The sequence below is a fragment of the Pyrus communis genome, chromosome 11 (genome assembly GCF_041283825.1).
Source record: "Pyrus communis isolate YQ-2024b chromosome 11, ASM4128382v1, whole genome shotgun sequence".
In the NCBI taxonomy this organism is placed as follows: domain Eukaryota; kingdom Viridiplantae; phylum Streptophyta; class Magnoliopsida; order Rosales; family Rosaceae; genus Pyrus; species Pyrus communis.
In genome coordinates, this window is record NC_142575.1 from 30,620,683 (window position 1) to 30,636,299 (window position 15,617).

The 15,617-nt window shown below is 38.8% G+C and overlaps 2 protein-coding genes across 2 annotated transcripts; one reads left to right on the forward strand and one right to left on the reverse strand.

Annotated features, from left to right (window-relative positions):
- Positions 1-815: 815 nt before the first annotated feature.
- LOC137743825 (protein ANTAGONIST OF LIKE HETEROCHROMATIN PROTEIN 1) lies at positions 816-3,588 on the forward strand. The gene is made up of 2 exons (XM_068483758.2): positions 816-1,235; positions 2,341-3,588. Exons 1-2 carry the CDS (start codon positions 1,091-1,093, stop codon positions 3,393-3,395), a joined length of 1,200 nt encoding a protein of 399 aa, XP_068339859.2. The 5' UTR covers positions 816-1,090; the 3' UTR covers positions 3,396-3,588.
- Positions 3,589-3,858: 270 nt separating this feature from the next.
- LOC137743823 (protein NETWORKED 1D) lies at positions 3,859-11,398 on the reverse strand. The gene is made up of 5 exons (XM_068483757.2): positions 10,976-11,398; positions 10,573-10,638; positions 10,159-10,449; positions 5,391-9,622; positions 3,859-5,125 (listed from the first exon to the last, which is right to left on the reverse strand). The coding sequence occupies exons 3-5, from the start codon at positions 10,259-10,261 to the stop codon at positions 4,082-4,084; spliced, it is 5,379 nt and encodes a 1,792-aa protein (XP_068339858.2). The 5' UTR covers positions 10,262-10,449; positions 10,573-10,638; positions 10,976-11,398; the 3' UTR covers positions 3,859-4,081.
- Positions 11,399-15,617: the final 4,219 nt, after the last annotated feature.

A 15,617-nucleotide genomic window follows, 5' to 3' on the forward strand; every position in this document is an offset into this window, starting at 1 on the left:
CTGGTTTTGTTTGCCAGTTCCTCAAAAAAAAGAAATCCTTGTTTTTTATAATACTTTCCATTTTGAGTTTGTGAAAAGAAGAGGAAAAAAAAAAAAAAAAGTGCACCTACTTTTACGAGTTTTCAAAATTTAGTTTTCACTTTTCATATGAAAATAAAAAACAATACAATTATCAAACAAGCTTTCATTTTAAAAAAACGTAAACAAAAAATCACATAAACAAATTTAAAAAGAATGTAAACAAAAAACCGCATAAACAAATGAAATGGCTATCTAGTGGACCCTAAAATACATATTTTTCTTAAATCATAGTATTGTTATTGTACATGTGTTATTTATGTACTTATATACTTTTCACATTTAATATATTTATTTTTTCTTGTTTATTTTTGAAAAATTCTTTAGCATTAAATGTTACGAACATTGGATAACTTAGATTAATTGAATTATTTTTTTTTTTTATGATTCTGTGAATCCAGATTATCCAATGCTCGTAGCATTTAATGCTACGTGAGGAAGTGTTTTAAGAAACTTTCCAAAATAATACACATGTATTTTTTATGTATCCGTTTCATAACGAGTTTTCTCCAATTTCAAGAGCCGGTTTTGCCACCTAATACTCTAGTAATATTTATCTTCACTTGTAAGGTGGATATTTTAGGTTCGATTCTCACTAAAGGCGAATTTAAACCACATTATTGCTAACCCTTTGTGAGGTTAAGCCTACTCCCTATTATTTAGTGTAGATAATATCGTTTGTTAAAAAAAAAAAAAAAAAAAAAAAAACTGGTTTAACCCAAGACCAACTCAATGTTCAAATTGCATCCACAATCAAACCAGCCCACATCCAGTCGGCCCTGCTGTCGTGGACTCCCTGTTAGACCAACAGTCGTTTCCGTTCTGTTCCTGCAAAACAAATGCGGACGACCGAGACTACCGGCTCGAACTCGGTTCAGTGACTTTCAGTCATCAAATGTCGGAAACGCATGTGTTGGAGATGAAGAAAACAGTTCCAATTTATTAACTTTCCGTCACTTTCCTTCCATCCAAGCACTTTTTCTCTTCTGGGATCATCAGAGCTTTACCTTCCATGGCGCCTCCGAAGAAATCGAAGAAAAGCAAGAAAGACAGGAAATTGAGGAAAAGCAAGACCGTGGTGGTTCCGGTGGAGGCGAAAGCAGTTGATTCTGATTGGTGGGATAGTTTCTGGCAGAAGAATTCTTCAACCCCAGCAGGTTTTACCTTTCACTCAGCTCGCTCACTCTTCAGTAACCCTCTTAATTTACTGCTTTTTTTTTACTGGAAAATGTTACATTCCACGAGAAAAATTGATGTGGGTTTTATCTAAAATTTGTTCTGGAATGTTAAATTCGGCAACTTTATTCAGATTTACAGCTCAAAACCTGTAAAATGTGGTTTTCAAGTTGGCTAGAATCATGAATTTGATCACTGAAATGGTTAGAATTCAGAACAGCACCTGAAAATGCATGTTGTTATGAAGATGTGGGTTAGGCCAGTTGGCTAGCCGCCCCCTTGCACCCAAGTTCAGATTCCCCTCCCCTTAAATTGGAGTAGGTTTTTCATACGAGCGAGGTATTCTAGTTTAAACTAATCTAAGCTGTGTGGAAGGAGATTCGAACTTGGATGCATGAGGGGAGCGCATCTCTAGCCCACGTCTGCGTAAATTAGAGTAGTTTAGAATATATATCATCTTGTCAAAAAATGCAAGTGGTTGTGGTAAATATCTGGTGGGTGTGACAAGAAAACTAGCAATCAATTAAGTATTTAACATTTTAAAGGCGCTCTAGCACACAACTGCATAAATCAGAGTAGTTTAGAACATATATCTTGTAAAAAATGCAAATGGTTGTGGTAATTTCTGTGGCCGTTACAAGAAAACTAGTTATCGATTAGGTATTGAACATTTTTGAAGGCGCTCTAGCCAACTACTGTATAAGTAAGATTAGTTTAGAATATATATCTTGTAAACAAATGCAAGTGGTTGTGGTAATTTTTGGTGGTCGTTACAAGAAAACTAGCTATCGGTTAAATATTTAACATTCTTAAAGGCGCTCTAGCCACAACTGCATGTATAAGAGTAGTTTAGAATATATATCTTGTTAAAAAATGCATGGTAGTTGTGGTAATTTCTGGTGGCCATTACAAGAAAACTAGCTATCGATTAGGTATAATTATAAATTTAGAGATTTTGGTTTGACATCTGCAGTAGGGAAATTGTTGATTTCTATTTTAGTAGAGATTTTTAGAAGTTGATTTCACTTTAGAGAGTTTCCATGATAAACTTTGTTCTGCACTTCTGATTAATTCACGCGTGTGTAGGTTCTTCAGTATCCAATGATGAGGAGGAAGGATTTAAGTTTTTCTTTAGGGTTTCGAAAAAGACTTTCGACTACATATGTTCACTTGTAAGAGAAGACCTTGTGTCGAGGCCGCCATCAGGACTCATCAACATAGAAGGAAGGCTTCTCAGTGTTGAGAAACAGGTTGCTATTGCCATGAGAAGGTTGGCATCCGGGGAGTCTCAAGTCTCAGTGGGAGCTGCCTTTGGGGTTGGCCAGTCCACAGTTTCTCAGGTCACTTGGAGATTCATTGAAGCATTGGAAGAGCGCGCGAAGCACCACCTCAAGTGGCCCGATTTGAATAGAATAGAAGAGATTAAGTCTGAATTTGAAGCATCCTTTGGATTGCCGAATTGCTGTGGAGCCATAGATGGTACACACATCATTATGACCCTTCCAACTGTTCAAACATCAGACGATTGGTGTGATCCGGAGGAGAACTACAGCATGCTCTTGCAGGGAATTGTCGACCACGAGATGAGATTTCTCGACATTGTGACTGGTTGGCCCGGGGGCATGACTGTGTCTAGACTGTTAAAGTGTTCGGGGTTTTACAAGCTCTGTGAAGGCGGACAGCGTTTGAATGGAAATGCTAGAAGTTTATCTGGAGGAGTAGAGATTAGAGAATACTTAGTTGGTGGGGTTGGCTATCCTTTGCTTCCCTGGCTCATAACTCCTTTTGAAAGCAATGCCGGCACAGCTTCCATTTCTTCTTTTAATGCCACACATGAGGCTGCAAGGTTGCTTGCAGTAAGGGCATTCTCGCAGTTGAAGGGCACTTGGAGAATCCTCAGCAAGGTTATGTGGAGACCCGACAAGCGAAAACTTCCAAGCATTATCTTGGTATGTTGTTTGCTTCACAATATAATTGTCGACAGTGGAGATATATTGGACCCAGATGTTGCTTTATCTGGTCATCATGACTCAGGATACGGAGAACAATGCTGCAAGCAAGTTGATCCAGTAGGGAGGACCATGAGGGATAACTTAATCAAACACTGGGAGCGTGGCAAGCAGACCGGTGCACCAAAGTGAATTTTGTTCTGCGGCTCTGCTCATCTGGTTTAGACGAGTTGAAAGCTCAGAGCCTCCTTGCACAGGGCGCCCTACAGATACTGTTTGAGGAGACGTTGAAGCTTGTAAAGCTTGAAGAATCTGTACGCATTTTGCCTTGTCTTCAGTGCAATTGGTTTTGGCAAATGTCAAGGAAAAACTGTTTATGCTGTCACTTTGCCCTTTTTCCTTGTGCATGTATTAGGGTTTTGGACTACAGACCGAAAGTAACATGTCGAGCCGTGGAGAGAAACTTGGGTGTAACCGGCGGTATATCCCCTCACTCTGTAGTGCTACAACATATGTGACGAGTGCTGCAAGGTGAGGGTGATATACTCCCGCTTACACGTAAGGATCTCCCCGGATTCCGGAGAACGAAAAAACCTGTACGAGAACTTGTAATGCAGAAAGAATGTATACACCGAACCAACAGGAGGAAAAAACATGAAAGAAAGCAAACCCCATCAGAGTGGGTTTCCTTTGAATGGAAGATGGGGACTGAAATATACAGCAGGATCTCAGAACTAATTCAAGACCCAAAACTCTTCCTCTCTCTCTAAAATATGGCAAAATAAGTAGAGCTCTAAAAGGTTAAAAAAAAACTTATGGACAATGAGGCAAAACTAGTGCCTCGTCATTTTACTGGAAACTAATGAAATTTCTTGGCTTCAATCTCCCCTGGTTGGGGGCTGTATGCATGCACAGAAGGGCGCTTTCTTCCGTTTCCCTTGGTTGACAGGCTTTCTCACGCCATAGAGGTAGTCACGTAAAAGAACGCTTTTCTTCTGCTCGAATATTCTAGCTGATCCTTTGCTGTCAGTTTTGCCATCGATTTGCAGAAGAAGAAACTGCAGTTTCTGCACCTGCAACTGCAACCGCCCAATTTTTTCCGACCCTCTTTTTGCTTGTTCTGAAAGTCTCCTCCTTCTCACGCTCCCACTTTCATCTGGTACTTCCCCAGAAGCTCCCTCCGAGGACGGAGGAGGAGCATCTTCAACACTCTTCATCAACTTTTGATTGGCGTCAAACAACTTTGTAATGGCCTCTTCAGCTTCTTCCAGCTGCCCCTTTACGCTATCAAGTTCCATATCTTTGCCATTTTTGCTCTGTTCAGTAATCTCCACCTTTGTCTTAAGGTCTTCCACGGTTATCTGAAGGTTTGTCAACTTCTGCACATCGGAGTCGAGTCTTTCTAGGATCCTTCTCTTGTTCCCTTCTTGACGGGGCTGGGTAAATCTCCTAGAGAGCTCTAATTTGTCAATGCCCAATTCCTTCTCAACCAATGACTCAGAAGAGGGGTGTTTTTTCTTGTGCTCCTTCACTGCCTCCATCTGACCGTGGTCAGTAGGTACCACGGCCCCCTTCTGGGATTTGCCAACCATCAAATCAATGCTGCCATCCTGGTCAGCGGTCTCCCACAACTCAAGCATCTGAGCATCAGGCTCTGTGGTTTCTCTCCTGCTTACCTCATAGGATGAACACTCCGATATGTGATCAAGAACGATGTCTTTTGTCAGAACTTCATTCCCTGATCCAGCTATTTCACGCTTCTTCTGAACCCGATTTGTGGAAACATGACTTTCTTTCTCCACCACTGCCTTTTCAATAGCTTCAATCCTTCTTTGTAAATTCTGCAAGTCCAAAACACCATCTGATACCGTGGGCATTTGATCTCCATCCGTTTGAGATCTTTCAGCGTGCAGAAAGGCATCCTGGATATAAGAATACAAATATGTTAATTTCAAATGATACCCGAAATCACACCATTGAACTAGAAAACAAAGTCGCTACGTCTTAAGCTGAACAATCCATTTCCAACCACCAAATAAGCTTTAGACAGAAACCGGCTTACTTTCTGAAAATTTTGCCAGAGATAAACCATGAACTTTGATGATAAAGCATGAATTCAAATAACGGCTTGTGATAATTAAAACTTTTAACTGCCAGAGGGAACATATAAACAGACATGAATCTTACCTCTGATTCTTCAGTGTCAAGTTTATGAGATCCGGTGTCTGCAAGCATATGCTTCTCAAGTGATGTTATGCACTCCTTCAAAGACATGACAGCTGGAATATATGCAGCCAACTGAGCTTGTAGCCCTCCATTTTTGTCTTCCAATGCCCTGACTCTTTCTTTCATGATTTTGTTCTCGATGCCATTGGAATTGCTTCTGTCTTCGAGTATCTGACATGCTTCAATGAGCTCACGGACTTTTCCTTCAAACAATGTTTCACGAATGGTGGAGGTCTGTAGTTCGCCAAAGAATGTGACAGCCTGAAACAACCACATTTCTATCTCTTGCCTTTCCTTTTGCAGTTCATTGATCAAACTTTCCTCTTTAGTTTTGGTTTTTTCAGCTTCTCCATGCATCTTCCGCAGTTCAGACTCCAACTCCTGATTCACTTCGCGAAGGCTCCAAGTCTCTTTGGTTTGATGTTCATTGTCTGCAGAGAGTTTGAAAATCTGCTTCTCTTGATGTTCTCGTACCACCTTAGCCTCATCATACTTACCACTCAGATCCTCCACTAACGCATGCACTTCTTGCTTCTCATTTTGTAGCGCATTGACGACCTGATGTACTTCCAAAAGCTCATTTTCCTTATGAGACACTGCATCCTTTGCATTTGCAATTTCACCATTCAATTGATCATTGACATATTTAACTAGCTCCAGCTCATTCTCGGACTTATTTAATGACTCCTTGAGCTGTATGTTGTCCATCCATGTAACTTCCAACTTCCCCTCCAATATTCTTACCTTATCTTCCAGGTCATTCTTTCCAAGATGAAGTTTATCTAAATAGTCAGTGAGCTCTTCCAGTTCCAGCAGCTTTCTGGAAATAAAATCTTTGAGAACAAGTGAAAAGTTATTGTGATAAATCGTTTCACCAAACATGACAGACTTCTCCTCTTCGAGGCCACGATTCTCTTCCCACAAATTCGATACCATCCTTGTCAAAGCTCCTTTCTCTACAAGCATCTTGCCATTCTCTTCCAATAGATTGTTGTGTGCACTTTGCAAGTCCAAGAACTGCTCGTGCAGATCATCTATTTCAGTCCTCAATACTTCCTCTCTGCAGTCGCCTTCCACTACTTTCAACTTCAATTCTTCATTCTTCTCCTCAAGTCTTTGGGCCCCACTCTGCAACAACACAAGCTTCTCAGACTGGTTCTTGAACTCTCGGTCCAGGGTGTTTCTTTCTCTCATAAGATTTGCCGCCTCTAGTTTTAGTTGGTCAATCATTTCTATGAGAACTGACTTCTCAATAACCAACTGTTGATTTTGATCACAAGTTTCAGACAGAGATTTTTGCGTCTCTTGAAGTTTGACAAGAATGTGGTTAAAAAGTGTTTCATCTTTCTCAACCTCTCCTGCACAATCGAGGTTTGCATCCATGTCAACAGTCTTCAACACCTGATACAGCCCCATTCTCAGTACTTTCGTTTGCAAAAGAAAGGATTTAATCTCCATCTGCTGCTCAAGATTTCCATGCTCAAGGTCAGAAATCCGCTTCTCTGACATTTTGGATGCCTCCAACAGCTTTTGACGCTCAACCATGAGGGACAAGATCTTTTCTTCCAGATCTTCTATGCATTTCTGCAAGACAAGGATTTCAATCTGCACGTTCACAGCTTTGTCTTGTTCCACTTCATATTCTTTCTTCCTGCACATGCCTTCTGCTTGGAGATGAGAGATCTGCAATCCCATACCGGCCATCTGGGTTTCACTTAACTGAACAAAACTAGCATGCTTTTGCTTCTCAGAATCTAAGAAAACATGTAGCTCTTCCACTTTACGAAGTGCAAATTCTCTTTCCTTCTCCAGAGAAGAGAGTTTCTCTTCTATTTCTACATATCCTTTTTCCAGACCTTCCAGTCTTTGCCGAGTAGTGTCCAACTCAGAAACTACATTTTCTCTCTCCGTGATCAGACCAGACCTCTCGTTATTAAGCAATAAACAGCACTCTTCTAAGCTCTTTGATTTTACCCTCAAGCCTTCAAGTTCAGCATTTGCATCGCAAAGGGAATTCTCCAAAAGGTTGTTATTCTCGGAAGATTTCTTCAAATTCTCAGTCATAATCTGTAACTGAGAAAGCAGGGCGGCATTTTCAGCAGCAATTGTGCCTTTTTCTTCCAGATGAGATTGACATGATTCTTCTAACTCCCTTACCTTCCCTCTAACCCCTTCTAACTCAACGTTCAAATCAGAAAGGGAATTCTCCAAAAGAACATTTTTCTCCATAAGTTTCTGCATGATTTCCAACTTTTCTAGCAGTGCCGCTTTCTCACTTCTCTCAGCCTCACACATCTGTTCTAGCTGTGATTTTTCATCCCGCAGTTCTTTCACAGATGACGCGAGGCACTCTGGACCCAAGCCGACTGACTCGACCTGCTCTAGCATAGCTTGGTGTTTCTTGTTCAGATCATTGAGTTCCTCTTTCAGGCAATAAATCTCTTGCTGGAGAGCGTTTCTTTGGTCTACTCTAAGTCCAACTTCCTCTTCGAGTTTCCTAATTGTCTCCCTCAAGATTAAGATTTCATCTTGCAGATTTTTTATTGACATGGATGAAGACAGATTGAGCTCACTCAGGCTCTTGTTTTCCTCCTTCGCCTTTTGGACTTCGTCCTTCAAAACTAGATTGCGTGTTTCCATGTCCTTCATAATTAAAGCTCCATTCTGAAGCTCAGAATACATAGATCTAAGTTCCTCCTGGGATTGAGAATGCAAATGCTGCAGTGTCTGGAAAGCAGTTTCCGCCTCCATGAATCGCAAACGCTCTTCTTGTATGCAAGTCCAGAGTCTGCCCAACTCCTTCTGCTTCTCTGTAAGTTCTTCACCCTGAGATTCCATTTTCTGCACCAAAGACTCCAACTCAGACTGGAGAGTCTGATTAGATTGTGCCAGCAGAATACACGTTTCTTCAGAACCCTTTAACTTTGCAATCCCATCAGCTATTTCAGAGTGTAGCCGTTGGGCCTCCTCTTGGGCACTAGCTATCTTATGCTCTAGAGCAGATATGGTTTCCAAGCACTGCTGGTACTGGAGAGCAGCAGCTTCCTTCTCTTCATTTAACTTGGCAATTGCTTGCTTCAAGGTTTCAACTTCACCTTGGGCTTTGACAGCTCGCTCACAAATTCTTCTTGCATCCTCCTCAATATGCAGTATTTTTTCCTCCAGATTTGGTATTGTTTCTAGACATTGTTGATATTGTGCAAGTGCAGCTTCTTTCTCTGCTATGACATTTGCAAGATCTTCCTTTAGAGCTCCAGCTTCAGTTTCAGCTTTACTCGCGCGATCATTGAGCTCTCCAGCATCCTTTTGGGCACGAGAGATACTGTTCTCCAGATCAGTGATTTTCTCCAAACACTGCTGATACTGCAGAAGGCTAGCATCCCTTTCAGACTCTAATTTGGCAAGTGCTTCCTTCGAAGCTTGAACTTCAGCTTCAGCTTTGCTGGCTCGTTCGTTCAGTCCCCTGGAATCCCCATGTGCACGAGAGGCTTCCGACTCCAGATTATTTAACCTCTCTAAACACTGTTGGTACCGAAGTAGTCCAGCTTCCTTTTCGGCTTCTAATTTAGCAAGGGCCACCTTCAAGTTTGAAATTTCTGTCTCCGCTTTACCCAGTCGATCAGACTCAGACAATGATCGAGCCTTGATGTCATGGGTCCCATTGTTCTGCATGCTGCGGTCTTTTTCTTCTGCATCATGAAAATTGAGGCCTTTTTTCGCCCTTCCTTCTCCAGACCCAAATAGATCATTCAGCTGTTTCAAGCCCTTTCTGCTTGTTGCAGAGTCAGATTCATCAGTATAAGCTCCATTCCTTTTGACACCGAGGAAATGGGAAGAAGAGATTCCCAGAGCATCTTTTTGCAATTCATCAAGGTCTAAGAATGCCCGCATTGGAGGTGGCATCTCAGGGGTATGGGGATCAGCCTCACTAGCAGAGGAACCTGCAGGTGAATCATCTCCCATTGCAAAGGGAACTTGGTTGGGAAATGCTTCTGCCATGGTTCGATGAGCCTGGCGCAGCGCCCCAGTTGCATGATCATATCTTTCAGCTAACGCACGGTATGCTCGATAGAACTCTTCAACCAATTTCATTAATTCTGGGCGCTGTTTATAGTACATCTCTGCCCTCCTAGCAAAGGAATCGGCATCCAATTCAATGAGCTTGATCATGTGCTTGACTTTGACATCCATATCTGTTCAAGAAGTTCAAACATAATTAACCCCATATACATCTAATACATAGAAGAGAGAGATGAGGGAGAGAAAACAATATTGCTGTTTTGAACAGAACATCGAAAAGATAAAATCAGAACTGGAAAGATGCACGAGATCAAACTGCGAAGTATTGTGATTATCTTGTTGGCAAATCAGGATCACTGCAGTTTACAAGCCCGGTACTACCACACTGATGTCACCTCGAGCAGTCGACAAAAGAAATTGGGAATCAACCGACATACATATTTACACTATTAAGACTAACTTAAATAAGGTCTGAGTTCCATTTCTTAGCCATCCAATATCCCATATTTGTTGATGTAACAGTTTAGGAAAAAAGAATTCGTTATACATTATGAACATTCCTCGATAGGAAGATGTTAAAATCATGTCACAATATGCAATGCAGTTGATCAAATATGTATGGTGTCCGACGAGACAGCATTACTTCACTCTACATATGTGAGAAACGCAGCAACAAAACAGCAAATCAAACCAGTCATCTGATGTATACCTGTAAGATTTTCCTGAAGCCATCTCGAATTCTTTGGGCTTATGTGGCTATCCCACCACCAAGAATACTTGCGTCTAGAGTCTGCCTGCAACGCGGTAGCCATAACTCTGGCCAATAACAGCACCACCTTCGATACTGCTTTTGTGATACTCCGATCCACAAACCAACAAAAACCGAAACCAAGATGGATAATTCAACAAATGACCTGATAACCAGGCTCTATACCACCAGAATTCAGTAATTCTCGGTAGGATGAAGCCTCGTATACTCTGACTTCTCACACGATCAAGCCTAATCACCAAAATCCACAATCGAAAATCAGATTAATTTATAATTTAGAACAACATGGTGGATGAGATCAAATTCTTAAGAACATGGACTAAACTAGAAAGATCACAGAAGGCAAGCAATTACCTGATCAGTAAAACTCTGGTCCGGAATCATATGCTAAAACTGAATGATACGATTCTACAGAAATACCTGATCAGAGACAAACCAAGAGCCAGATGGTCAGAATTTAGTTAAAAAAAATCAACAAATTCACAAGCTTCATAGAATCACCAGATTTTGAAGCAATAAACTAAAAACGCAATTACAAATCAACCCAATTCCTTCAAAAATTACAGAAAAACAAAAGGATCAAACTTTTAATTACCCAGGAACCAAAAATTAAAAATTTAGTCAAACGAAGTCATGGGTAGGAGGATCAAGCCCAAATAAACCACCAAACGCATTTTCCCACGAAGATTTAGACAATGGCATCAATTTTCTCAGCAGAAGAAGCGAAAACTGCAGAAAAAGGATCAAAATAACTTACCCAGAAGCAAAAACGATCACTCAAAACAATTTATCTTCTTCCTTAATTTGCGTTTGCGATTGGCGACAGCAGCAGCAGCGAAAAAAAAAGCACTTCCAGCACCAGCTGCTTTTGCTTTACTCTTTTCTCACCCCATGGCTGATAGATCGCAACGTATCCGTCTCAGAAACTGCTTTCTCTGTTTTCTCTCTCACTACGTTCTGCTTTTGCCTTTTGTGCTGTGTATTACCAAAGAAAAAGGTGGGTGGACAGACCGGAAACAGTAAAAAACAGCGACTGCAAAACAAACGGTAAAAAGAAAAAAGAAAAAAAAAAGCTTGAAGTTAATGCTATTTTTAATCCCTTTTTTTTCAGATTTTTGTTACCAATTTCGGTTTTCACTTTGATTTGGAAAATCTTGAGCATTTTCAGTTTTGTTTTTCTGATAGTAAAACCTACTGATTCTTGTGAAAATGGCTGGGACTCAGTGAAATGACTAAAATATCCTTGGTTTGGAAATCAAGAATGATTTTTTTTCCTTGGGGTTTGTTGATGTTTGGCTATGATTTTGTGCATGTTTTAAAGATGGTGTTTTTGGTAGGATTGAGATCGACTCCGAATCCGAATCAGCAGATCAACAGATTTTTACTTTTGATAGAGAGAAAAAAATTCGAACTGTCCAAGTTTTTTAAGTTTTTCTTTTTTTATTATTAAAAAGTTTTTAAGTTTTATGAAATGAGTAAATAGGATAGTTAATAAGGATCTAAGATTAAAATTAGATAATTCAGATTTTTCGATCCGCAGACTTCAGACACAGAGATTTAAAGCCCATTTCTAGCCTTACCAAAATTACCAAGAGCCTTCCAAATTTTTTATTGTTTTATTATTTTTTTCTTCCATTGCACATTATCTTAGTTGTCTCCTTTATTAGAATATTAATTTTAGACACGACTATGACTCCCCAATGGTCGGTCAGATGTGACCATGCCTATCATCCTAATGTCATATTATATTCAATGTGACAAATAAGTTGTCTATAGCAATATTAAATCTTAGACCATAGTTATTCCAATAGATTAACGACTGCTTAGCTTAATCGAGTCTGCTGACTTCAAACGGTATTATATATATATATATATATATATATATATATATATTTTTTTTTTTTTTTTTTTTTTTTATTTTTTATATATAACTAACTTATAAGTTATAACTACAATTTTTATCTGGTTAATAAGATTACTGAATTTTCCTTCCCGCATAGTGAATTTGGAGAATACGACTACTTTAGTAGAAATCAAAGTCGGGAGTTAGGTCACTTAATTCCCATGCACTTTTTTTTTTAAGAAAATGTACGATATTCATTAAGCAAATTAGAATACGTATAAATTGAGGATAGTGTGCATAATAGGCCTCGATAAAAACTTTGTTGGGAATTTCAACCCGGTCGAAGGAAAAAGTAGTGTCCTACACAACAATAGAACTTATCCTCAAATGAGCAATAGAAAGGAAAATTACAAACCATCTTCGAATAAAATATCCCTAAGCAAATCCGAAGGCTCCTTAAACCACACAAATTCTTGAGAGCTACTAAGTCTCATACGAGCAAGTCGATGCGTTGCGGAATTACATTCCCGATGAACATGGTTGATCACCGATTTTGGCAATCCTTTGAGAAAGAAATAATGTGAGGAAAAAAAAAAAAAAAAAAAATCTATCTTGAACTTCCAACTTTTAGTTGTTGGTTTATTTAATGGTTTATAATTCATAAACAATAATTCTGATTAAGCCATTCTGCACTACGGTTTGGTGATATTCCTCTTCAGTTATAAGTGAAAGGTCTTAGGTTCGAATCTTATAGGTGGCAAATTCGATACCAAATTAGGTTGCACATTATGTAGCTTAGCTGAACTCTCTCTCCCCTTAGTATAAAATATATCTTTGTAAACAATAAAAGCATACATTTAGTCTAGTTTGGTATTGTTGTGCTTTAAAATAAAATAAAATAAAATAAATGTTTATGTTGTGTTGTAAGAATAAACAGCTGTAAAATAAAGTTGTTGAATGTCTGATAAACCTTTTTTTTTTTTTGTAAAAGTGCTTTTAAAAAAACAATGTTTGAGTGTTTGATAAACTTTTAAATAAATTGTTATGAAAATGTTAAATGACTAAAAAAGATACGGTATTAATGTGATATAATAATTGTCAAATAGAATAATGTAGGGACAATGATTGTAATTTTGTAAAATATGTGGGGTATACTTGCTATTTGAAATTTTTATTAAATGAGCACTGATTACGATACTTTAGACTCTACTTCTGCTTTTCTACTATCAGTGACAGCAGTATTTCAAAAAAACATTTTTGTTATTTTATCAAACACATTTGATGTTTCAGGTTTTTTTGAGTAAGCTGTTTTTTTTAAAACATCACAATCTCAAACCAACTCTTAATAATAGATTGTCCTAATAATTAGAGTCTCCTACTTTAATCTGTTGTGTTTCATGTTCAAATCCAACTCTCTCTGTTAACGTACTGCAAAACATCGCTTGTATTAAAAAACTTAAAAACATACATTTGAGCAGCATACCTACATTCTTATTTAGCATTTGGCAGTGAAAGGGCATTCTGGTAAACAGACCGGAAAAGGAAACGAGAATCTTTCTGATACTTGGCAGAAATGACACGGTGTCAAAAGGTGGGCGGTGCGGCTGCAAAGCTAGGACGGTCGTCATTTGTCACGCGACTAATAAAATTCTCCATATAAAAATTGTCAAATTCTAATTCTATCCACACCCTCTTGTCCTTATTAATATGGAGAGAGTGACATTGTGTAGACATTACGATCTCGTTTGGAAATATTGTTAAAATAATTTAAGTATTTTTTTTTTAAAAGAAATTGAGCTTCAAAAATATTTGAAGTATTTTCTTATAAATTATTTGTATTTTTATTAAGAATTAGTTTCAAAAAAATTTCACCAAAAACACTATTAGTTATTTTAAAAGAAACCTCAAATGAGTCATACATTTATAGATAATATTGACTCTACATTTTTTTAATTTTAATCGCCAAAGTGTGAGCAAAAAAATCTTAACGGTCATGTTTGATTTGACTTTCAAAGATGTTTGGATTAAAGAATAACTACTAGGTATATAATTGGTATCTTATTTTTTTTAACAAATAATATTATCTATACTAATGAATAGAGGAGTGAACTAAGTTTTAAAATAGACTAGCAATGATGTAGTTCAAATTCGTCTTTAACGAAAATTGAATATAAAACATTTCACTTATAAATAAAAACAAATATCAACAAACTATACTAATAAGCAACATAATTAGTTTCGGAAGAAAAAAGAAAACTGAAGAACTCTTAACGACCTTATTCACCCAACAAATAATGAAATTCCAAGTTCCAACTAATAAGATTTGACGGTTGCATGCCATTTGACATCAGTCCTTGCTACGGATTATAAATAGGCTGCAAGTCTTTTTCCTAAGAGAGGGAACTATGTTTTTGACACGGCTCCTAATAATATTAAAATGGTTTAGAATTAGATGCTCAGAAACATGTAAAATGTGAAATGATTAACAAATAATTGACCTACTTTTTAATTTCCTTTTATTTATAAGAGGATATGCTATCCACACATATTTTTTTTACTTCTCACATATCCTTTATTAATTTCTATCAATTAATTTTCTTCAATTCATCCAATTCAATGGCCGAAAATTAGAAGGGTGAGAATAACATACCCCTTTATCATAAGATAAAATTTTATTACCAACACACTATACATACAAAACTGGAGGCTCATATACACGAAAATCTCAAAGCAACAAATGCACCTAAAAAAACAACAAAAGAAAAGGCCAAACCAAGAGTTGATGTCACATCCCGGCCCATGCCCCTACCACATCCCGGGCTCGACTCCGTCGTAACACGATATTGTCCGATTTGGGCCCCGACCACGCCCTCACAGTTTTGTTTCTAGGAACTCACACAAGAACTTCCCAGTGGGTCACCCATCATAGGATTGCTCTCGCACGTTACTTGCTTAACTTCAGAGTTCCGATGAACTCCAAAACCACTGAGCTCCCAAAATGCATCGCGCTAGGTAAAGATGAGAATATACATATAAGACTTACATGATCCACTTCCCTGGTCGATGTGGGATGTTACAATCGACCTCCCACACGACGTCCTCGTTGGCACACATCCAACCAGGGATTGGCTCTGATACCAAATTGTCACATCCCAACCCAGGCCCCTACCACATTCCAGGCTCGACTCCGCCGTAGCACGATATTGTTCACTTTGGGGCCCAACCACACCCTCATGGTTTTGTTTCCAGGAACTCACACGAGAACTTCCCAGTGGGTCACCCATCATTGGATTGCTCTCACACGCTACTCGCTTAACTTCGGAGTTCCGATGAACTCCGAAGCTAGTGAGCTCCCAAAAGGCCTCAAGCTAGGTAGAGATGGGAATATACATATAAGGCTTACAAGATCCACTCCCCTGCACAATGTGGGATGTTACAGTTGAGCCCAAAATAGAAAAACACACAAAAACCCTAAATGCATGGATCCTCTTATGTCGTCGAAGCACTTGCCATCGACCACGAACCAACCCCCTGAAAACTCCTAAGAGAAAACCTA

Excerpts from the sequence above, each read along its gene's own strand:
- LOC137743825 (XM_068483758.2), top strand. The coding sequence starts at position 1,091 with ATGGCGCCTCCGAAGAAATCGAAGAAAAGCAAGAAAGACAGGAAATTG. Across the intron at positions 1,236-2,340 it reads GAATTCTTCAACCCCAGCAG|GTTCTTCAGTATCCAATGAT; the intron begins GTTTTACCTTTC and ends ACGCGTGTGTAG.
- LOC137743823 (XM_068483757.2), bottom strand. The coding sequence starts at position 10,261 with ATGGCTACCGCGTTGCAGGCAGACTCTAGACGCAAGTATTCTTGGTGG. Across the intron at positions 9,623-10,158 it reads GCTTCAGGAAAATCTTACAG|ATATGGATGTCAAAGTCAAG; the intron begins GTATACATCAGA and ends CTTCTTGAACAG. Across the intron at positions 5,126-5,390 it reads TTGACACTGAAGAATCAGAG|GATGCCTTTCTGCACGCTGA; the intron begins GTAAGATTCATG and ends TCTTATATCCAG.